Below are 23498 nucleotides of genomic sequence, written 5' to 3' on the forward strand. Positions count from 1 at the left end.
CTAAATGATATAAACTGCAGTCATGCAGAGTCTATTTTACATGGCTGTTGTTGTCAGTGAACAACTTTGGTAGTGATTGTTTTAATAACAATAACAAAAATCTACCCAATATATCTGTCAGATCCTTCAATTAACTAACTTAACACAATTAAATCTGAGTCACTCCCAGGCATGCGAGGCAAAACAAACACCAGGGTGTGTTTGCAAACCCAGTTCAACCCAGGTGTAGGCTGCTGACCTGAAATTATATTGTGTCTCTGTGTTTTTGGTGTAATTGCATGTCTTGGCAATACAGGCAGGTTAAGATACGGATTCCAGAGCTGTGATGAAACTCGCTGTAAGTTTGAGCAGATTAATAGATTGAAAGCATGCGCCTTTTCAGTCTCATGTTCATATAATCCATGTAGAAAATCTAATTCTGCCCCCCCCCCTCTTCCCTTCACTCAAATCTTATTATAATTCGGATCCAAACTAACTGCCTTCCAGTGAAAGGAGCTTGTGTCTTTCTGTTACACAAAAAATGAGCAAAATCCAAATCCAAGAGCACAAATAATGAGCTGTATTACTTTATATTAGTTTAGTGAAGAGGGAAGCTTCAGGGAGCCCTCAAGGTTCTTTTCAACAGGAAACAAAAACTGGAGCAGAAGGTGGTTACGTAAGAGAGGAGCTGAGGACAGGCAACCGGTCCAATACAGTTTGGCTTTTCAGTCAAGAGTGAATCTACAAACTGATTTGTATGTTTAGGGTTGCAGTTTTTGTTTTTTATAAGATCTTGTAACTTGAATCAATGCCAAGATATGCGAGTATATGAGAGGTTCATTGTGACAGCATTGTGTTAGGCAAGATGAATTTAACTGTCCTCATCAGTATTGTTTGAAAACAGACAGCCCCAGCAGTTCTTTAGCCTCATTCTTCGTCACATCGCCACTGAGGGACGGGCCACGCCCAAATCCAGAGCTGCAGTTGCACCCAAATATGAATCATGCAGCATTTGCACCAAGACTTCAGCATCCACTGTTTATGCTTATATCTACAGAATATCTTCATCAAAGTTAAATTATTACAGCAGCGGCTTAACATCAAAAATATTTACGATCTGTAATCATTGATAAGTCAAACAAGTAAATATGTCTACTATGTAATTTTCATTTTGACAATTTTAGGCAGCAGTGAGAATTGTTATCAGGCCCTCTGCAGCACCCACATGACAAATATTTGTAAAAGGAGTTTCTACATGTGCAGTGCCAGTAGTTTGGGTACAAATACTGGACATCCACCTGAACTAAGTGATGAATAACATAAGAAATACATCATCCAGTCATGCCCAGCAGGGCTTGAAATCTCCATAAAGCTCTCTGCACACATTGACACCATGGTTTACTACAACACAGCTGTGTGCTTTAGACATTGCACGTGACAGTTTTCAGCCACTCTAGGTAGTTTCATGAAAACCATCGTCGCACAGTTGTCAGATTCAAATGTTAATAACTCTGCAAATACCTCCACACCTTTCCTTTCTTGCCACCTCACAAATTACTTTGTGTTACTAGGCGTGTCTCCCTTATCGAATCCGTTTGTCATGGCTGAAACATATACTAACCACCCTTCTCTTTCTTTGGCCTGTTTGCATTTTATTATTAATATTATTATTATACATATTTGAAAGTTTTGGGGACTGATGCTTAAAGTGATGTGTCTACAGTAGGTTAATGTCTTAACTGTAGCATGTGGGTAACATACAGATATTAAGATTGTCTATAGACTTCTTTACTCTCTTAAACCCTCATGTATTTCAATGTCAACTGAAAGGCGAATACACATATTGATTTCCAGGTTTTTGTGGCCACTAAACATTCACAAATAAGACAAAAGGAAATTAACTCTCAAAACCCCCACAAAGGGTGTTTGCAACATAACTGCGCTATAAAACAAATAGCATCTCTGTGCTTCTGTTCCATTCACATAAATTAAATTTGGTAATATGCATACATTAAATGCACAATTGGCCTCGTCACTGTAAACAAAGTCCGATTCACAAAGAAGTCACAAGTACTAACAGACAACAACAACTAATTATTACACACACACACACACACACACACACACACACACACACACACACAGTGTCATAGTGACATCAACCACTGTTTGCAAAAAAAGTAGTCAAAGTATATATCTGTCAACAGGAAAATAATCTTTTTCCACTTAATACCTCAGGAATTATTATTATAACAAGTGTAAAGTCTTAATCGCTAGTTCATTTTGTAAATAATGGTCCTATTTAAGGTACAATAGATGCATAAAGCAATCTTATGTTATGAAATATGTGGTGCAAAGCCTGTGAACCAAAGTAAACATGATGACTAAATTCAGTTAATTCAGTTTGGGAGTGACACATGATCAGGCAAGGTATGACAGCAACCTAAAAGTGTCCCGCCTTCTTTGTCCATCTGAGACTGAACAAATCACTTTAGCCACTTTGGCACTAACACTCATGCCAGGAATGTTTAAGAGCACTTTGGATGTTGTGTTATTAGCACCTCGGAGTATTTCTAGGATTTAAACAAACAGCAGCAGCAGGTAGGTGAGTTCTTTGATTCATAATGGGCTCTAAAATTGAAATTCTGAGGGCTTTTTTGTTAGTCATACCTGATCCCAAAGAGATGGATTGTGATGAGAACAATGGTGCAGGCAGCTGTATACGTGTCACATGTCTAGTCTGTGGTGCGTTGAGAGTTTGCAGTGTGAATCTATTTCTTGTCAGATAAATGTTCTCTGATGTTAATTCTTAACCTGGTGTCAGAGCAATGTATAAGAATGTGCTGTTTCTGGTATATTTTTAGTATCAGAGCTAAAATGTCATTTGATAGCTACTTGAACTCTCTTGGATGCTAACTCTCTAATGCACTTAAGGTAGTCAGAGCTCTTCACATGACATACATTAAAGCAGTGGGTGGGGTGTCAACGTGGTGGTTAGTTGAGAAACTATGCTACTGCAGTATATGTTCAATACTTTGCAGAATAATTATATTTAACCACAATCATATGTTTTGCATCAATTACTTGCCAGAAGAAAGTTTTTTTTCTTTTTGAATAAAAAAAAAAGTTGGGAAACTGTGAAAAATGTAAATACAAATACAATGCAATGATTTGCAAATCCTTTTCGTCCTATATTCAATTGAATACAGTAAAAAAACAAAAAAATAATGTTTAAAGTGATAAATGTTTGTTTCTTGTTAACTCGTGCTTCAGAAAGACTTAAGTCCAAGTCTGCAGTGTTTATCTTACAACTTATTAGCTGTCACTCAATAGAAAAAGATTAATCAGCTGCTCAAAGACCAAATTGTATTAATTTTATTTTATCTGCAATGTTAATAATTTAATTGTCCATGTGGCGTGCAACCACATTATTCAACAGTAATTTCTACTTACAACATAACATAAACTGATTGATTGCCTCTTGATGATACTAATTTATTAGCCAATGAGGATAAACCACAGAAAATGTGGAGGACAGAGCAACACTATTCTCCACCGTCATCAAGCCTTGATTTATGCAAACTTATTAATTTGGGAATTTGCTATTTTCTTTTAAAATATTTGATCTACTTGCAAAAGGGCTTCATCTGAAATGAAGAATCCTGATACAATTAACCTCACACTGGGGTAGTTTAAAAATGATTCAAATTGAGTAGAGGTTAGGTATCAGAGTGGGTAATAATAATAATCGCACTAATCATATTCATTTGGAATCAGACTTTCCCTTTTAGGCAGCCTGCAGGGGCTGAGCTGGGAGTCTTATCTGTGGATCAATACAGTGGATCACTTAAGAGGCGAAGGAGGCAGCGGCTCCCTGGGGGAATTATTGCCAGGAAGAACTCTAAATAGTCTCATCATCGGCTCCAGTGTCTCCCTGAGCCTCAAAACAACTTTCAGGAGTCAGGCAGGGTGGAAGTCTCAGCTTACTGCTGAAAAATAAGGCACTTTTGGACCGGAGGAACTTTTCTGAGATCCTTCCCTCTTTTTATTCTGCCCTCACTGCAAAAAATAGGAAAGATTGTGGTTCTTAGAACGCCATTTTGAGGGACTTGTTTAGCTGTTATTTCAGATTAGGTACTCTCCCAGCACAAGAGGAACCTTGAGTGTTGCAATTGTACAGTGATTGGTCCAGAGATTCAGTGTACGCTGCAGCATCAGCAACCAGCATTTTTAAAAAACCTGTTTTGTAAACAAAAGACACCACAAAACAAAAACTATGACTTGTAACGAAAAGAAAAAAAATTATAGAACACAGGCCAGATTTTCATGAAATTTGGTGGAAGGATGTAGCCTGGGCCAAGGAAGATCCCACATTAATCATTATTTTACTTTCATTAACAGTTGTGCAGCAATCATGTGGGGTCAGAATTATCCTAAAAATGAGTTCCCAACTGGGAAAAGTCACCAACTCAAGTTAAATTGTTAACATTGCACTCTCCAAGTGCTCTTCTAGCATTCATGCAACAAAACTCTGCTTGAAATCACTTTACAATAAGTTGGCAGCTAACAATTATTTTCATTATTGATTAATCTGTTGATTATTTTCTTGATTATTTGTTATTTCTATAAAGTCTATAAAATGTCAGAAAATTATGAAAAATGCTGGTTTGTCTTTCCCAAAGCCAAAGATGAAGTCCTTAAATGTCTTTGTTTTGACCACAATTCAAAGATGTTGAGTTTACTGTCACAGAGGAATAAAATAAACAGAAAATAATCATATTTAAGAGGCTGGAATCTGAGAATTTTGGCCTGTTCTTAAAAAATTACTCAAAGCAATTAAGTGATCATCAAAAAACTTGATAATTAATTAAATAGTTGATCATCTATTAATCGATTAATCCTATTGAATGAAGCTCTACTATTTACTGAAAAACTAGTTTTAGTAGTTGTTATATCAGACATTATGTTGGTGCTTATGTTTTGTCTTTTTCCTGTGTTTTCTTGTGAACAGCACCTGGTCGAAGGCTGAGAGCACCAGAGCCTGGGACAGAGGACGATTCAGTGAGTGACTTCACTGTAACTGACAGTGAAATTAATATTATAGTTTGTCTTTCAGTTTGATTTCTTAATCAGTCATAAAAGGTTTCTTTCATGGCTTTGGTCAACTGAAAAACAGTGTTTCAAAACTGAAAACATGCAGTTATACATGTATAAACACTCACTGTCTTTAGCCCTGATCCCAATACCAAGGCTGATCCAACACTTATATTTACAAAAATGGTGATTACACTTGTGTTTGACACATTGAAATAACAGTTGTGGTGTTCTAAATTTGGCACACCTTACTTTTCCTGGCCTACTTGATCCGAAGGTCCTGGTTCAAATCTATTAGGTTGATAAGCTTAAACTACTGATAAGATATGAATAAAAGTTGAACTGGGCAGAATTTCTATTTTATAAATAGGCTTTTACATGAGAGACTAATTCATATTTGTTAGTGACACATGCCAATGTTTAACAGGTTAGCATACTAATCTTTGCATGTTAGTATGATATTTTTACATTCATCACAAAGCACGGCTGAGGCTAACAAGATGACGGGACATTTGTTTTTAGAAATATCCTGTCATTAACTGTTGGTGGTACTAAGTAAAAGTTTACTCAGTTATTAAGATTACTTCTCTGGGGGAGGTTAATCTCTGTACCAAATTATATCAGAATAAATACAATTAATTTTAAAATATATTTTACTCTGGTGTTTGAATGACAGTGCCAACACAAAACTAATGTGACAATTATTAAATGCCAAACAGCCAAACACTCAGTCAATGCTGCCTTTGGCATAACAAGGTGTTATCACACTATTTGTGATCCAGTTTCCTCCACACCTTTGTGGTTCATGCTGCAGGCACAGCTTCATGAATTTAAACATTAGTACTGTTTTTTCAGGTGGCTGAAGAAGAGGAGATGCTGTTTAGGCAGATGAAAGATTATCTGACTAAAACTGGCTAAAATGTCTTTACATTTTTTGAAATGATAACAGCAACTGTTTTGGAAATAGATCATGCGACAGTTTTTTTGCTGACTGACCTTATGTCCACGCAGACATGTGATGAGCCATCTCAGTTCACAGAGAGAGAGAGACCACGGCCTCAAGGATCGTCCCCGGTTGAGGAGTTTCCTGAAACGGAAAAATATACCGACAGTGACAAAGAGGTACAGTGCACCAATACACAACTATGTTACATGGACACAATCAACAAAGGTTAAAGGGAGAAACTAGGTCAATACAATAAATCAGAGAACCGATTTACATGTACTCCAATTACTTGAGCAGGAAACCAGCTTTATTCAGCAGAAATCACAGGGTTTCTGTTAATCTCTCACCTCAACAGGGGAAACTTTGTTCCTTTTTAACACAATATCTGAGAAACCAGGTTACTACAGAGAGGACACTATAACCGATTAACTTAAATACGTGCAAACACACTCTACACAATTACTGTGAAGTTGTAATCACAAGGTGTACACATGGTGGTGTTAACAGTGATATATAATTAAGTGGTTGCTGTGTTTGGCTACCACTTTTTAAAATGTATTTTTCTCTCAGCACCTTTAAAACCAAATATTTTATTGAAAATGTTCTGCTGGCTCCCTTTCTTTCTTCACAACCTTGATGCCCCAGCAGCCTCTGAGGTACCAACAAGTAGTTAAAGCCGTTGATGTACAAAGTCTGCTCAGTGGCAGGGCCACATTTTTTTAAAATTGTTTCATCGATTTCATAATTTTTTCACTCAAATTAAGGTGTTATTAATTTATTACCACCCACCCATTTATTAATTTCCCTCTACCCTCTCACTATGTACATATTTTATTTAATACACATTTATTTTGATCTTGGATATGATTGATATGTGGATACAGCTTGCTCTTAAATTCAAATATTCAAATTAAAGTATACTGAGTGCACAAATCAATAGTTTGAATAAACATCATCTCAATGACCCCACTACACGTCAACTTTTGTATTTCCAGTCAGAGTCTGTTGTTTTGTTGATTAAGATTCAACTACTCGCATATGAATGCTATAAAGTCTATTGCCCTTTTCCTCTCAATGCAAATACTTCCAGTCAGTTGATAAAATATCTGTCACCTTTTCTGTTTATATGAGGCTGAAGCTTTGACTATAACATTAATCTCTTTTCTAAGTATTATGTTTAGCTGGAACTTAATTTTATTTCATTTTTCTTTTAGTGTGAAGCGGAGCATGACCCACACCACAAAAGTGGGAGTGGAAAGAAAACTAAAAAGTCTGGGCTTGGGTCCATGTTTGAAAAGCGCTCAACTCCAAAGATGAGTAAACTGAAGGTGAGACATTCCCACCTTCTTCTCCCTCTGTACTGTATCTGTGAATGCCTTCAGGCTGTGTTGCAGCAGGGAATAGCACAACTAAAAGGTAAAATGATTTCATCCTGTCTATTTTTATGTGCTGGCAGGAAGTTGACAGCCCTGAGTCTGGGGTGATAGTGAAAACAGCCAAAGATGGATGTGCAGAGGGTCTCGTTTATGGTGGAGGGGGGAAAGAGGGAATCTTCATTAAGGAAGTGGTACCAGAGTCACCTGCCTCAAAAAGTCTGAAACTGAAAGAAGGTAACTTCGTGTTGGATATGATTAACAATTATAGTGACATCTTCTTTTTTATTACAAAGAAAACAAACTAAGTAGGATTAATGAATTTGGGCCATTGGAAAATCCATGGTACCTTTAAATCTTGTATTTTGTGACTGATGATTGCTATCTATATGCTATATGCTATCTATATTATATTTATTGAATAATTCCCTTATACATATTACTGACCTAAACAGCTTAATTGACTGAAAGTCCTTCCATCTGTGTGCTTCTGAAATATTTTGCTCTTGTTAACAGGTGATCAGATTCTGAGTGCCACTGTGTATTTTGACAATGTGTCATATGAGGACGCCATTCAAATTCTGGAGCACGCTCAGGCTTACAAAGTGAAGCTCTGCTTGAAACGCAAACCAGACATCACAGAGACTGAACCATCCATCGAATCTGACGTCATCCCTGTAACTATTTTCAAGTTGACAGACTCTTTGTGATAGGTAGTCTTGAGGCTAAAACTGACATTTCATATTTCTGTTGCTCAACAGGAGGAAGAAGGCTATGCTCCAGAGATGAGAGAGCAAGGAAAAACCAAAAGGCGTGGTGATGCTCGCATTTCATGGCCCAAATTCCCCTCCTTTGGAAAAGGACGGAAGTCTCGCTTTACAAGGTCTCACAGTTCCTCAGAGGCTGATGAGCAGAGAAAGCTTGAGCTTAGCCCCACCACAAGTGACACAGAGTCACCTATAAAGTCTCAGGATGCTCTAAAAGGCAAGAAGAAGCATAAAATGAAGCTTTTTCAAAAGAGAGGCCGCATAAGTTCATCTGAAGACCAGGACACAGACGCACCAACATCTGCACAGATGCTTTCACCTGAGTGCCTTGAAAGCCCCTCTGGAGAAACACCTCAAGTCTATGTGACGGAGGAACTGAGAGTAGTAGAAGACTTAAGGCATGAGCAAGGAGATCAAAAATTGAATGAACCTGTTCAACACAAGGTGGAACTCATTGCTATAGATAGCACTTTGAAGACAGAAGACCTAACTGTGGCTCTGGAAAGTCAAGGAAGTCCCTCTGGTACCAAGTCCCCTGATGGGAAGAAAAAAAAGAAAGAACGGTCTGAATTAAAAATAAAAATTTTGGGGAAAGATAAATCACACAAGAAAGATGCAAAAGCGAAATCATCACCAAAAAGGCTGAAAACACTGGGGGCAAGTTTTGAAATAGCAGACCAACCTGGAAATGTAAAATCAGTCATTCAAAGTTTTGAGTCACACACAAAACCACAGGGAGATCAGCTTGGACTCACGACACAGATGAAAATGAGTGTACCAAAGGTGGAACTTGAAATATCTGATGCTGAATTGATACAAAAATCTCCACAGAAAGGTGAGGACATCAAACAAAAACAAGAAACAAAGACAGGTCCAACATTCAAACTGCCTAAAATAGGCTTTAGCGACATTGAAACTGATGAAGCAATACCAAAAATGAATGTAAATGTTGAAGAATCCACAACTAAAATCAAGCAGCTTACAACTGAGAAAACAACAGTGAAGGAAGATCCTTATGAGCAACTCTCAAAAAGCGGTCTTTCCAGAACAAAACTTCCTAAACGTGAAGACATTGAGATTCCAGGAATGGAGGACAAATCAAGGAGGACCACAGCCAAAGGAGTTAAAGAACCTAAAGCGGTTTTTACAGGACATTACGAAGACATTCAGGCTGAAACTGTACAACTGTCAATTGATGTTGACAGCGTGAAAGAGGCAGTTTCAAAACTACCTGGATTCAAGCTGCCTAAGGTTGACACTAGTGGGGTACCTATTCCTGAAGACATTACTGTGATAGATGCAAATGCACAAAGAATATCAGTGAAAACACCCACTAAAATAAAACAAGAGGCACTCATGAAGTTTGACGTAACTGCATCTCCAGAAATATCCAAGACAACAATCAGATTACCAAAGGTCACACCTGCTGACATAACCTCAGAGGAACTTCTAACGGAGACCATGATAGATTCTAAAGAACATGAAAAGGAATACAATATCAAGCAAAAACAAAGAGACAAAGAGGTTTATATCCGAGAACACATTGTAATACCTGGAAAAGAAAGTGTACAAGAAGTAGCTGTCCTTCAGACACAAGGCACAGAGGGCATCAAATCTGAATATGAATCCGAAGTTATACTTAAATCAAAGAAGGCAAAGAAAACAATGCCAAGCTTTGGGATTGGAAAACCAGACATAAGAATCCCCGATTTTGGAATTGACATGCCAAATAAAAAAATCTCTGAGCAAAAAGGTGACAGCGTAAAAGCAGAAAGGACTATATTCCTCCAAGAAGAAATAATATCAAAGACTGAAACAAGGAACAAGAGTGGAGGAGTCATATCCAAAGTTGATATACCTGAAATGGAAGGAATTGAATACATTGATTCAGTAGATAGTTCACCATCCAAAAAGGAAGGTGGCATTAGCCTTACAGGTTTTGGTGTTAATATTGATTTTGCAAGCCCAAAAGCTGACATCTCCTTTCCAGAGATCAAAGGTGATGTAAAAGATGTTGATGCTGAAGAGCACAGGCTAAAACTGCCCAAATTTGGAGCAGTGTCTCAAGACATCAGTGTAAACGTGCGTGATGCAGATAAGGATATAAACATTGATGGGGCAGAGATAAAAAGACTTGAAAGGGAGGGAAAAGGTGGCAAGTTTAAAATCCCTAATCTCAGCATCTCCATACCAAAGGTGAAAGGACCAAACATTGATTCAGGTCTGTCAAAGAAAAATGTAGATGTCACACTAAAAGAAGCTAAAGCTGAGGTTGAACTTCCAGACATTTCTGAGGCTGACGTAACTCCTGGAAATGTAGATGTTTCTATTCCAAAGCCAAAAATGGAAGTCAAAGAACCTGAATTGGAAATCAAACCTTGGCAGGCTGAAGGTGAACTTGATGAACAAGGAAGCAAGTTTAAGAAGCCAAAGTTTGGAATTAAAATGCCAAAATTAAAAGGTCCTGAATTTGACTTAAGCTTATCAAAGAAAGATGTAGATGTCGCACTTCCAGAGGCTAAAGCTGAAGTCAAACTCCCAGAAGCCCCTGAGATTACTCTTGGAAATGTAGATGTTTCCATTACAAAGCCAAAGTTGGAAGTTGAAAAACCAGAAGTGAAAATCCAACCTTTGAAGACTGATGTTGAGCTTGAAGGACAAGGAGGCAAGTTCCAAATCCCAAAGTTTGGAATCACATTACCAAAAGTAAAAGCACCTGATATTCACATGGGCTTATCAAAGAAAGGTGGAGTTGTGACACTACCAGAAGCCAAAGCTCAAGCAAAAGTCCCTGATGCTCCTAACGTTGATGTCAGTCTTGGAAAAGCAGATGTTTCTCTTCCAAAGGGAAAAATTGAAGTTAAAAAGCCTGCATTAGAAATGCAACCTGTGCAAAGTGAATTTGAAACAGATGGGCAAGGAAGCAAGTTCAAAATGCCAAAGTTGGGAATGTCAATGCCTAAAGTAAAAGGACCTGAAATTCACTTTGGCTCATCAAATAAAGATGGAGATGTGACACTGCCAGAAGCCAAAGCTGAAGTGAAAGTTCCAGAAATTGAACTAAAGGAACCCTCTGCTAATCTGGAAATTAAAGCACCTGTAATAAAAGTAGGGGCAAAAGGTACAGAAGGATCACCATCAAAATTTAAGATGCCGGCGTTCAAACTACCAAAATTTGGAGTTGGTACTCCAAATGTTTCTGTAGAAGTACCTGATATGGACAAAAGTGTCAAAATTGATGAAGCCGATGTTAATATCACTGATGAGGGGTCTGCAATCCACATTGCAGCACCTAGCATTGACATTAAGGGCCCTTCAATAGATATGAAGACTACAGGAACTGAACAGGAAGGGAAAGGAAGCAAGATTAAAATGCCACATCTTGGTTTCACCATGCCAAAAGTGAAAGGACCTAAGATTGATTTAAGTGTATCAAAGAAAGATGTAGATGTCAAATTACCAGAGACAAATATTGATGTCAATCTTCCAGAGGCTGATCTTGAAAAAGTAGATGTTTCAATTCCAGAGGCTGAGATGGAGGTTAAAAAACCTGAAATGGAAATGCAGATCTTGCAGACTGGAGGTGAACTTGGTGGACAAGAAGGAAAGTTCAAAATACCAAAGTTTGGAATCAAATTGCCAAAAGTAAAAGGGCCGGAATTTGACTTGAGCTTATCAAAGAAAGAAGTAGATGTTACACTTTCAAAAGCCAAAGCAGATGTAAACCTCCCTGATGCTGAACTCAAACAACCTTCTGCTAAAGTAGACATTAAAGCTCCTGAGATGGAAGTTGATGCTAAAGATACAGAAGGATCCCCTTCAAAATTCAAAATGCCAGGTTTCAGTTTCTCTATGCCTAAAGTCAAAGGGCCTGAGATAGATTTAAGCTTATCAAAGAAAGACACTGATATTACATTGTCAGGGACTAAAGCAGAGATCAAACTTCCAGAAACCCCTAAAATTGATGCTAGTCTTGGAAAGGCAGAGGTTTTTATTCCGGGAGCAAAGGTAGAGGTTAAAAAACCTGAAATTGAAATCGAACCTTTGCAGACTGACATTGAACTTGAAGGACACAGAGGCAAGTTCCAAATGCCAAAGTTTGGAATCACAATGCCAAAAGTAAAAGGACCTGAAATTGATTTAAGCTTCTCAAAGAAAGATGTAGATGTTACACAACCAGAGGCTAAAGCTCAGGCGGAACTCCCGGAAGCTTCTAAAATCTCTGTGGATATCAAAGCACCAGAGTGTGAAGCAGAAGTTGATGGGCAAGGAAGCAAGTTCAAAATCCCAAGGTTTGGAATGTCAATGCCAAAAGTAAAAGGACCTGAAATTGATTTCAGCTCATCAAAAAAAGATGTAGACATCACACTGCCAGAAGCCAAAGCTGAAGTCAGTCTCCCTCATGTTGAACTCAACGAACCTTCTGCTAAAGTGGAAATTAAAGCTCCTGAGATTGAAGCTCAATTAGGCAGTGTGAAAGGATCACCATCCAAATTTAAATTGCCAACATTCAAATTTCCAAAATTTGGAGCTGCTACTCCAAATGTCAGTGCTGAAGTACCTGATATAGACAAAGAAATCAAAATTGATGGAGCTGGCTCACACATTTCTGTAACACAAACAGATGTTGATGTTCAAGAAGTTAAAACAGAAGTCCATTTGCCAGAGGTTGAAGTCAAAAGGCCTTCAGGTAGTGTTGTGATAGAACAACAGCCAGGTGTTGAGGTAGATGCAAAACTCAAAAAGCCAAGGTTTTCACTGCCTAGATTTTCCTTTTCAAAACCAAGTGTTAAGGCCCCAGAAGTTGATGCCAGCTCCCAGGATGTGGATGGGAATATTGCAATTCCAGAGGGAAAGGTGGAAGTTAAAGGAGGAGAAGTGGATTTGAAACAATCAGAGTGTGAAGCAGAAGTTGATGGGCAAGGAAGCAAGTTCAAAATCCCAAAGTTTGGAATCACAATGCCAAAGGTAACAGGGCCCGACATTGATTTTAATTCATCCAAGAAAGACATAGATGTTACACTCCCAGAAGCCAAAGCTGAAGTTCAACTTCCGGATGTCAAAATAAAACAACCGTCTGCTGCAGTGGAAATTAAAGCTCCTGAAATTGAAGCTCAAACAGGTAATGTTGGAGTAAAAGGCAGCAAGTTTAAACTACCAAGTCTTGGTTTTTCTGGCCCTCAAGTCAAGTTGCCTGACATTAATTTAGGCTTATCAAAGAAAGACGTAGATGTGACACTTCCAGAAGCCAAAGCTGAAGTCAAACTGCCTGATGTTGAACTTAAAGAATCTTCTGCCAGAGTGGAAATCAAAGCTCCTGAGATTGAAGCTAAAACAGGTCATGTTGAAGGCTCACTGTCAAAACTTGAAATGCCAACGTTTACCTTACCCAAATTCGGAGTTGCTACTCCAAAGGTCAGCGTGGAAGTATCTGATGTGAACAAAGATATGAAAACTGATGGAGCTGGTGTGGATGTCACTGCACCCAGCATTGACACAGAAGGCCTATCTGTGGATGTGAAAGCTAAAGGAAGTGAATTTGAAGGCTCGGGGGGCAAGTTTAAAATGCCAAAGTTTGGCATCTCAATGCCAAAAGTAAAAGGGCCAGAAATTGATTTAAGCTTATCAAAGAAAGATGTAAGTGGCACATTACCGGAGGGTAAAGCTGAAATCAAACTGCCCAGTGTTGAAGTCAAAGAACCTGAAGTGGAAATTAAAGCTCCTGAGATCAAAGTTGCAACGAAGGATACAGAAGGATCACCATCAAAATTTAAGATGCCGACATTCAAATTACCAAAATTTGGAGGTAGTACTCCAAGTGCCACTGTTGAAGTGCCTGACATGGACAAAAATATCAAAATCGATGGAGCTGACATCAAAATTCCTGAAGAGGTTCTTACAGTCCACATTGCAGCACCCAGCATTGACACTGAAGGCCCATCAATAGAAGTTAAAACTACTGGAATTGAACATGAAGGAAAAGGAAGCAAGTTTAAACTGCCAAGTCTCGGTTTTTCTGGGCCTCAAGTCAAACGGCCCGACATTGATTTTAGCTTATCTAAGAAAGATGTAGATGTGACTCTTCCAGAAGCCAAAGCTGATGTCAAACTCCCCCGTGTTGGACTGGAAGAACAATCTGCTGAAGTGGAAATTAAAGGTCCTAAGATCAAAGTTACAGAAGGCTCACCATCAAAATTTAAGATGCCAACATTCAAATTTCCAAAATTCGGAGGTAGTACTCCAAGTGCCACCGTAGAACTGCCCGACAGAGATGTCAAAATTGATGAAGCCGACCTTGAAATTCCTGAAGAGGTTCTTGCAGTTCACATATCAGCACCCAGCATTGACACTGCACGTCCATCAATAGATATCAAAACTACAGGAGATGAACATGAAGGGAAAGGAAGCAAGTTTAAACTGCCAAGTCTCAGTTTTTCTGGGCCTCAAGTAAAAAGGCCTGACATTGATTTAAGCTTCTCAAAGAAAGATGTAGATGTGACATTACCAGAGGCCAAAGCTGAAGTCAAACTCCCTGATGTTGAACTAAAAGAATCATCTGCCAAAGTGGAAATCAAAGCTCCTGGAATTGATGTCCAAACAAGTAATCTTGAAGGATCACCATCAAAACTAAAAATGCCAACATTCAAATTACCCAAATTTGGAGCTTCTACCCCACAGGTCAGTGTGGAAATACCTGATGTGGAAAAAGACATTAGAGTGGATGGAGCAGATTTAAAAGTCGAACTTCCTGATGTTGAAATCAAAGAGCCTGTGGGTTCATTTTCTGTATCACAGGAACCAAATATAGAGGTTGATGCCAAGTTGAGAAAGACCAGCTGGACATTGCCAAGATTTTCATTTTCAAAGACAAGTGTTAAGGAACCTGAGGCTGATGTCAGCCTTGATGCCCCCAAAGTTGATATTACACTACCAGAGGCCAAAACAGATGTCCATCTACCAGATATTGATACCACAGAATCCTCAGATATTTCAATAGAGGGGGCCACTGCTACAGACCTTGATGCCAAGTTTAAAAAGCCAAGGTTTTCTTTACCCAAATTTTCATTTTCAAAGCAAAGTTCAAAAGAGTCTAATGTTGATGTCACTCTACCAGACATTGATGCTTCTCTTCCAGAAGTAAACATGGAAGTCAAACAACCTGAAGTGGAGCTTAAACCACCAGAAAGTACTGTAGAATTAGAGGGGCAGGAAAGCAAGTTTAAAATGCCAAAGTTTGGCATTTCAATGCCTAAAGTAAAAGGGCCTGAAATTGATTTGAGCTTATCAAAGAAAGATGTAGATGTCACACTTCCAGAAGCCAAAGCTGAAGTTCAGCTTCCGGATGTTAAAATAAAACAACCGTCTGCTACAGTGGAAATTATGGCTCCTGAGATTGAAGCTCAAACAGTTAAGGTTAAAGAATCACCGTCAAAACTTAAAATGCCAACATTCAAATTACCCACATTTGGAGCTGCTACTCCAAAGGCCAGTGTGGGAGTACCTGAAGTGGACAAAGACATTAAAATTGATGGAGCTACACTGGATGTCACTGCACCCAGCGTTGACACAGAAGGCCTATCTATAGATGTGAAAGCCAAGGGAAATGAATTTGAAGGATCAGGAAGCAAGTTTAAAATGCCAAAGTTTGGCATTTCAATGCCAAAAATAAAAGGGCCTGAAATCGATTTGAGCGTATCAAAGAAGGACGTGGACATGACACTACCAGAAGCCAAAGCTGAAGTCAAACTGCCTGAGGTTGAACTAAAAGAATCTTCTGCCAAAGTGGAAATCAAAGCTCCTGGAGTTGATGTTCAAACAGGTAATGTTGAAGGATCACCATCAAAACTGAAGATGCCAACATTCAAATTACCCAGATTTGGAGCTGCCACTCCAAAGGTCAGTGTGGAAGTACCTGATGTGAACAAAGACACTGAAATTGATGGAGCTAGTGTGGATGTCACTGCACCCAGCATTGACACAAAAGGCCTATCTGTGGATGTGAAAGCTAAAGGAAGTGAACTTGAAGGCTCGGGGGGCAAGTTTAAAATGCCAAAGTTTGGCATCTCAATGCCAAAAGTAAAAGGGCCTGAAATTGATTTAAGCTTATCAAAGAAAGATGTAGATGTCACATTACCAGAAGCTAAAGCTGAAATCAAACTGCCCAGTGTTGAAGTCAAAGAACCTGAAGTCGAAATTAAAGCTCCTGAGATCACAGTTGCAGCGAAGGATACAGAAGGATCACCATCAAAATTTAAGATGCCGACATTCAAATTACCAAAATTTGGAGGTAGTACTCCAAGCGCCACCGTAGAAGTACCCGGAAGAGATGTCAAAATCGATGGAGCTGACATCAAAATTCCTGAAGAGGTTCTTACAGTCCACATTGCAGCACCCAGCATTGACACTGAAGGCCCATCAATAGAAGTTAAAACTACTGGAATTGAACATGAAGGAAAAGGAAGCAAGTTTAAACTGCCAAGTCTCGGTTTTTCTGGGCCTCAAGTCAAACGGCCCGACATTGATTTTAGCTTATCTAAGAAAGATGTAGATGTGACTCTTCCAGAAGCCAAAGCTGATGTCAAATTGCCTGACTTTGGACTGAAAGAACAATCTGCTGAAGTGGAAATTAAAGGTCCTAATATCAAGGTTGCAACAAAGAGTACAGAAGGCTCACCATCAAAATTTAAGATGCCAACATTCAAATTTCCAAAATTCGGAGGTAGTACTCCAAGTGCCACCATAGATGTACCCGACAGAGATGTCAAAATTGATGGAGCTGACATTGAAATTCCTGAAGAGGTTCTTGCAGGTCACATATCAGCACCCAGCATTGACACTGCACGTCCATCAATAGATATCAAAACTACAGGAGATGAACATGAAGGGAAAGGAAGCAAGTTTAAACTGCCAAGTCTCAGTTTTTCTGGGCCTCAGGTAAAAAGGCCTGACATTGATTTAAGCTTCTCAAAGAAAGATGTAGATGTGACACTACCAGAGGCCAAAGCTGAAGTCAATCTCCCGGATGTTGAACTAAAAGAATCATCTGCTAAAGTGGAAATCAAAGCTCCTGAAATTGATGTTCAGACAAGTACTGTTGAAGGATCACCATCAAAATTTAAAATGCCAACATTCAAATTACCCAAATTTGGAGCTGCTACCCCACAGGTCAGTGTGGAAGTACCTGAAGTGGACAAAGACATTAAAATTGATGGAGCTACAGTGGATGTCAAGTCACCCAGCATTGACGCTGAAGGCTTATCTATAGATGTGAAAGCTAAAGGAAGTGAACTCGAAGGATCAGGAAGCAGGTTTAAAATGCCAAAGTTTGGTATTTCAATGCCAAAAGTAAAAGGGCCTGAAATTGATTTGAGCTCATCAAAGAAAGATGTAGACGTGACATTATCAGAAGCCAAAGCTGAAGTTCAACTTCCAGATGTCAAAATAAAACAACCATCTGCTACAGTAGAAATTAAAGCTCCTAAAATTGAAGCTCAATCAGGTAATGTTGAAGCAAAAGGGAGCAGGTTTAAACTACCAAGTCTTGGTTTTTCTGGCCCTCAGATCAAAAGACCTGATATTGACTTAGGCTTATCAAAGAAAGATGTCGACATGACACTACCAGAAGCCAAAGCTGAAGTCAAACTGCCTGAGGTTGAACTAAAAGAATCTTCTGCCAAAGTGGAAATTAATGCTCCTGGAATCGATGTTCAAACAAGTAATGTTGAAGGATCACCATCAAAACTTAAAATGCCAACATTCACATTACCCAAGTTTGGAGCGGCTACTCCAAAGGTCAGTGTGGAAGTACCTGATGTAGACAAAGACATTAAAATGCCCAAAGTTAAAGGACCTGAAATTGATTTGAGTTTATCAAAGCAGAATGTCGATGTCACATTACCAGAAGCTAAAGCTGAAATCAAACTGCCTAGCGTTGAAGTCAAAGAACCTGAGGGTGCCATTTCAGTATCAGATGCATCAACAGTTGAGGCTGAAACCAAGGTCAAACGACCAAGCTGGACATTTCCAAAATTTTCATTTTCAAAGACAGGTGGCAAAACCCCTGATGTTGATGTCAACATTGAAACACCCAAAGTTGATTTTACATCACCAGATGCCAAAGCAGAAGTCCGAGGACATTCAGGGTCTATTTCAATGGAAGAGCCACCTGCTGCAGAACTTGATGCAAACTTGAAAAAAGCTAAATTTTCACTACCTGGATTTTCTTTTTCAAAGTCAAGTGTTAAGGAACCTGAGGTCAGTGCTGAGCTTCCACGTGTTGATGTTTCTCTTCCAGAAGGAGAAGTGATAGTCAAGCAACCTGAAATGAAAATAAAAGCTCCTGAGCTTGAAACTGAACTTGATGGACAGGGAAGCAAGTTTAAATTGCCAAAGTTTGGTATTGCACTACCAAAAGCAAAAGGCCCAGAAGGAGATTTAAATGCATCACAGAAAGGCTTAGGCATCACACTGCCAGAAGTTAAAGCAGAGGTCAAACTCTCTGAAATTGAAGTCAAAGAATCTTCAGCTGGTGTTGAAATGAAAGCTTCGGAGACTGAAGCTAAGTCAAAAGATGCTGGTGGATCACCATTGAAATTTAAAATGCCAACATTGAAAATGTCTAAATTTGGAGTTACTAACTATGATGTCACTGTAGAAGCACCTGATACAGACAAAGTAGCAGAAACTGATGGAGCTAAATATGAGGAGAATGTTACTGTTAACGTCAGAGGTCCAAGTGTTGATATTAAAACAGATGTGTCCAAAGCAGCAATAACAGATTCTGAAACGCCAAAAACTGAGACTGACAGTGTTGGTCTTGGCTCTCCAAGTAAATTCAAACTTCCATTAATAAAAATGCCAAAGCTGACTTTCTCAAGAGCCAACCCTGAAGATGAACATGTCTCTGTTGACACTGAACACAAAGAAGATCAGTCAGAAATGGAAGCTGAGCCAAAAGGAGAGATTAAATCACCAAAAATTAGTTTCCCATCATTTGGTGAGATGCTCAAAAGCATTGATGTTGAATTTGATGTTCCAAAAACAGAAGAGAATCTTGAAACCTCAAAGGAAGTTCCTGAATCAGATCAGAACAAGCAGATAGAGGTAAAGGAAACAAAGCAAGATACTATCAAGAGTCCTGAGAGGACAGGCTGGTTTAAATTCCCCAAGTTTGGACTGTCCTCCCCAACTAAACCTGCCAAGATCTCTGAAACAGATGAGCACAAAGATGAAAAGAGCCCAGTAGCGGAAACAGTGGATGAGGAAGTAAGCCCTACCTGTTCTGTCCAGTCATCAGATGCCTTTGCCGATATTAGCTCTGCGATGACAAGTGAGCATGCTGGACTGTCCTTATCTTCTCCAACCAAGGTAACTGTCAAATATTCTGATCCTAACACTGCCTTAGGGCTTGGAGAGACACACAGTAACATCATTACTTCCACCACAAGGACTGAGCTGATCTCAGTGGAGCCAAACTTGCCTGAGAAAATCACCATCCTGTCACCAGGAGTCTCATCTTCGTCAGAAGACACGCTCAGACTAGAGTCAAGAAAAATACATGTGATTACATCAAACATACAAGCGACCCCAGACGCGCAGCATGTCCAAATCCAATCCGCTGGAGGCCTTCCCTTGGAGTCAATGACTAACAAAGCTGAGTCATGGACAGTCGAGGATTCACAAAGCAGCAAGAGAACCATCTACGAGAGGCATTTAGTTAGGGAAACATCAAGTGAAAGAGGCGAAAGCAAAGAAACAATTGTGATAACTAAACAAATCACAAGTGTGTTTGACTCTTCTGAACCCATCTCAGGGGAGACAGCTTCATCCATTCAACGCCTGAGAGACACTGTGCACTCTGAGAAAATGAGGTTCTTTGATGGAGCTGAAAAGTGACATAACTTGATGTAAATTATGTCTAAAGATACAAACCCTCATCATCCAGCCTCAGTGGCAAGTGGGTTTGTGAATGTCACTGTGACAGCGAGGTGACATAGAAAAAAGGTTAGCAATTGAAAAAGATTGTGAGCAAGTTTAACTTACCAACCGTCAGTTCAGGTGTTAACTTCAATCTCGGTTGCATGTTGTTGACCTATAAAGAGATGGATTTATGTAATTCACAGACAGTGTGATTAAGTTGTTAATAAGCTGTGTAACTGAGTGCCCTTACTGCAAATTATGACAGGACTTTACCAAATGTCCTTGCTTATTATGGTACAGAACTAAAGTAAGCCATGTATTTTGCTTATCAAAACTTATATTTGTCGTTTCATTGTTTTTAATGTATAACACTGATCAAACTCACTTGTGTTCTTATTTATCGGATGACAAACACCAGTGCATTTGATTTGAAAACAGTTTATCTTACTAAGACTGTTACAAAAATGTATCAATGTAACTGACATTCCAAAATATGTTTACAATAATTTCACTGTAAAGTTGACAGTAGTGAGCACCCACAATATGAGACTGCAGTATATGATAGAAAAATGAATATGTACATGTATCACCTGGATTGTGTTGTTGCTGTAAGCTAAAATGTAAAGAAACAATAGCAATGCAAAGCTGAAATGAAATGCTTATGATCAAACACAGCAATTGTACTGCTGCAACTATATTTTTTATTAATATTTTTTGCTTAGAACCTAATTTGCTACAGTAAAAAAAATATATCAACTGTTTGTTCTCTTTCATTTTCACTGTACAAAGTGGGAATATTAAACTGGCTGTGTAAATAGCTTTTAATTATCTCTGGAGTTTTATTTGATTACTGCTCCTCTTTTGATTCTGATGCAATGTTTGCAAAGTTATACACAATAAAGAAATATTATTATATGTAAACATGTGGCTGAGGCTGATGAGTTATGTTCTGGCCCCAAATTAACCCGTGTGCTTTTTCATGTCCATTCAGTTTCATTTGATTTATGGAAATTTCAGTTCACAAAACTTAAAATAAAAACATACTTTGGTAACACCAGTAGTGAAAATACTTCACAATATCAATTTTGAGGTACTTTAGTACTTCAGGGTATTTTCATATAATACAACTGTATACATCTGGTCATCTAACTTTGTAATTATGTTTTGATGCTTATACATTTCTATATTTAAACTTTTTACTACAGTAAATCATTAAAATACATGGGTTTAATATGAACATTAGTATTCTATGCTGGGGTATTACACGTTTTACATCTGATTAATTCTTCCACCACAAAAACAGTAGAAAAGTAGAAAGTAGAAAATGGAAAAACTCAAATAAAGTACTAGCTAGTTCATACTTCCACTGTAGAACTACAGTTCAGAGGCAAATATTGTATTTTTTACTAAACTACATTTAGAGCTTTAATTCATTACTTTTGCAGGCATACATTATTGATACAAAATACAGATCAATCAGCTAATAAATCCACATATTATAAATTAAGCCACCCAGCTGTATAAAATAATGATAATTAGCACCACCTTTACAAGCTACAATAACACAGTCATAATTAATACATTTAATAATTATAATCCAATAACATAAGTATATGATTCTAAAATGGGTCATTCTGCACAATGAGTTTACTTTTACTACTAGTGCAAGTATATTTCAATGCTTATATTTTGTACTTTTATTGAGGTAATTTTTTTAATCAAGCCCTTTTATACTTCTAACTGAGTTTGTTTGTTTTTTAACTTTTCCTCAGACCTGAGTACTTCTGGTATTGGGAAACTATTTTTCAAATATAAAATACTACAAGGGTGAAAATATTTTTTTATAAAACACAATTAGAGGATTGGGAGAAATAAGACTATGATGACTACTCAACGTAATGTTATCATGCCATGACTTCACAACATTAAGTAGGCCTATTAATACACATATTTGCACACTAGAGGGAGACACAGCTCACAAGTAACGTTATATATTTACCATCACTTTGTTCTTGGGATAAAAAAGCGAATTATCTGTAACGTAGCAACGCAGTAAAATATCTATTTGCTAGCTTAACTAACATGGGCTGGCTTAAACATTAAAATAGCCCTTTCTGATAGTTAACTAGCATAACAGAAGCATTCACTAACTTTACTTAAATGACACACTACAGAACAGGCAATAAAGAGACCCTAAATTCAAGTTTCAGCGTGTAAAATGTGGGAAACTACCTGAAAAAGTCAACTATATTAAGCTAACTGATAACAACGTTAGCAAATCTTACTCATCAACGGCTGTTCGCTTCACCGCTGATTAACTGCTGCCTTCAATGACTCCTCGTAAATTCCCAACTTCATGATAGTCAATTCTAGAGCTGTGTTCAGGAGTCGTTCTTGTTCGAGGATTAAATCGAGACCCTGTTAAAATAATCGCCGAACTCATTTTTTCAAGTTTTGCAGGAAACACAAAAAACTTCACCAAAAGTGTAACATATGACATTTATTGATCATTTCATTCAAAAAGGATGTAACAAAGGATGGCTATTGGCATAGTAAGAACACTGTGTGTACATTATGTAACTTAAGAGAAATAAATGACTTAGGCAATTTCTTTTGAACATGCCTTTGTGACTTAAGCAAGATATGGTAACACTTTATTTTGAAGGTGTCTACATAAGAGTCACACAAGCCTGTCAGACACATGACAAATATCATGAGCATTAATGTTACTTCAAAGTGTCATTAATGTTCATGACACATCCCATGTCATGTTTATGATGGTCACTCCTTGTTACCATAACTATCGGCCTGGTTGTGGCTGTCCTTCAAATTAAAAGCAAAACTTAGTGGTTGAAAGAAATTAAGTACATTTACTCAATTATTGTACTTAAATACAGTTTTGAGGTACTTGAGTCTTTCTTATTTGATACCTTAAGTTGTAGATTCATGTCAATCATACAAAAAGTAATCAAAAAATAAATCATCATGAACTATTATGTTTTAAGATAGGATTTAATCGATCTCTTGAAGAAATTTACAAGCTACCTGGCAGTGTATATAGTGAAAAATAAGTTAAGTTCACATGAATGTATCAATAATTCTATGATTAAAAACACTGGACAAGCTAAAGAGCAGCTTCAGCAACAAGGAACGATACAGAAAGTTGTTCCTTCCAACTGCAATAAGACTTTATAACTCATTTACCTCTGTCAGAGCAAACATTACTGAACTGCATTAAATCTACTCTCACTTTTTGCACTGTGCACCTGTACAACACTCCACTCCAAATACTGGAACATATACTTCACATTATATGTGATATGTGTATTAATCATTTTGATATTATATATCATATTATATTATATATATCATATACAATATTCTTGTCCTTTTGCACATTGTACTTATTAGGGCCTCGGG

At 38.1% G+C, this 23498-nt stretch overlaps 1 protein-coding gene across 3 annotated transcripts in view; it reads right to left on the reverse strand.

Annotated features, from left to right (window-relative positions):
• Positions 1–22736, reverse strand: part of si:dkey-177p2.18 (phospholipase B1, membrane-associated) — an 88352-nt gene extending 65616 nt beyond the window's left edge. Inside the window, exons 1-4 of one of the 3 annotated variants that reach the window (XR_009395854.1) lie at positions 22311–22736; positions 20202–20250; positions 19436–19697; positions 6070–6160 (exon numbers count right to left, since the gene is read on the reverse strand). Coding sequence is in view for 1 of the 3 variants with exons in the window: in XM_059353103.1 (XP_059209086.1) it covers positions 6070–6160; positions 19436–19452 (108 nt within the window). In the remaining 2 variants the exon portion in view is untranslated. The remainder of the gene's footprint in view (positions 1–6069; positions 6161–19435; positions 19698–20201; positions 20251–22310) is intronic. The other 2 variants (XM_059353103.1, XM_059353104.1) reach the window with 2 other exon arrangements.
• Between the last annotated feature and the right edge of the window lie 762 nt (positions 22737–23498).

This window comes from Centropristis striata, chromosome 16 (assembly GCF_030273125.1).
Source record: "Centropristis striata isolate RG_2023a ecotype Rhode Island chromosome 16, C.striata_1.0, whole genome shotgun sequence".
In the NCBI taxonomy this organism is placed as follows: domain Eukaryota; kingdom Metazoa; phylum Chordata; class Actinopteri; order Perciformes; family Serranidae; genus Centropristis; species Centropristis striata.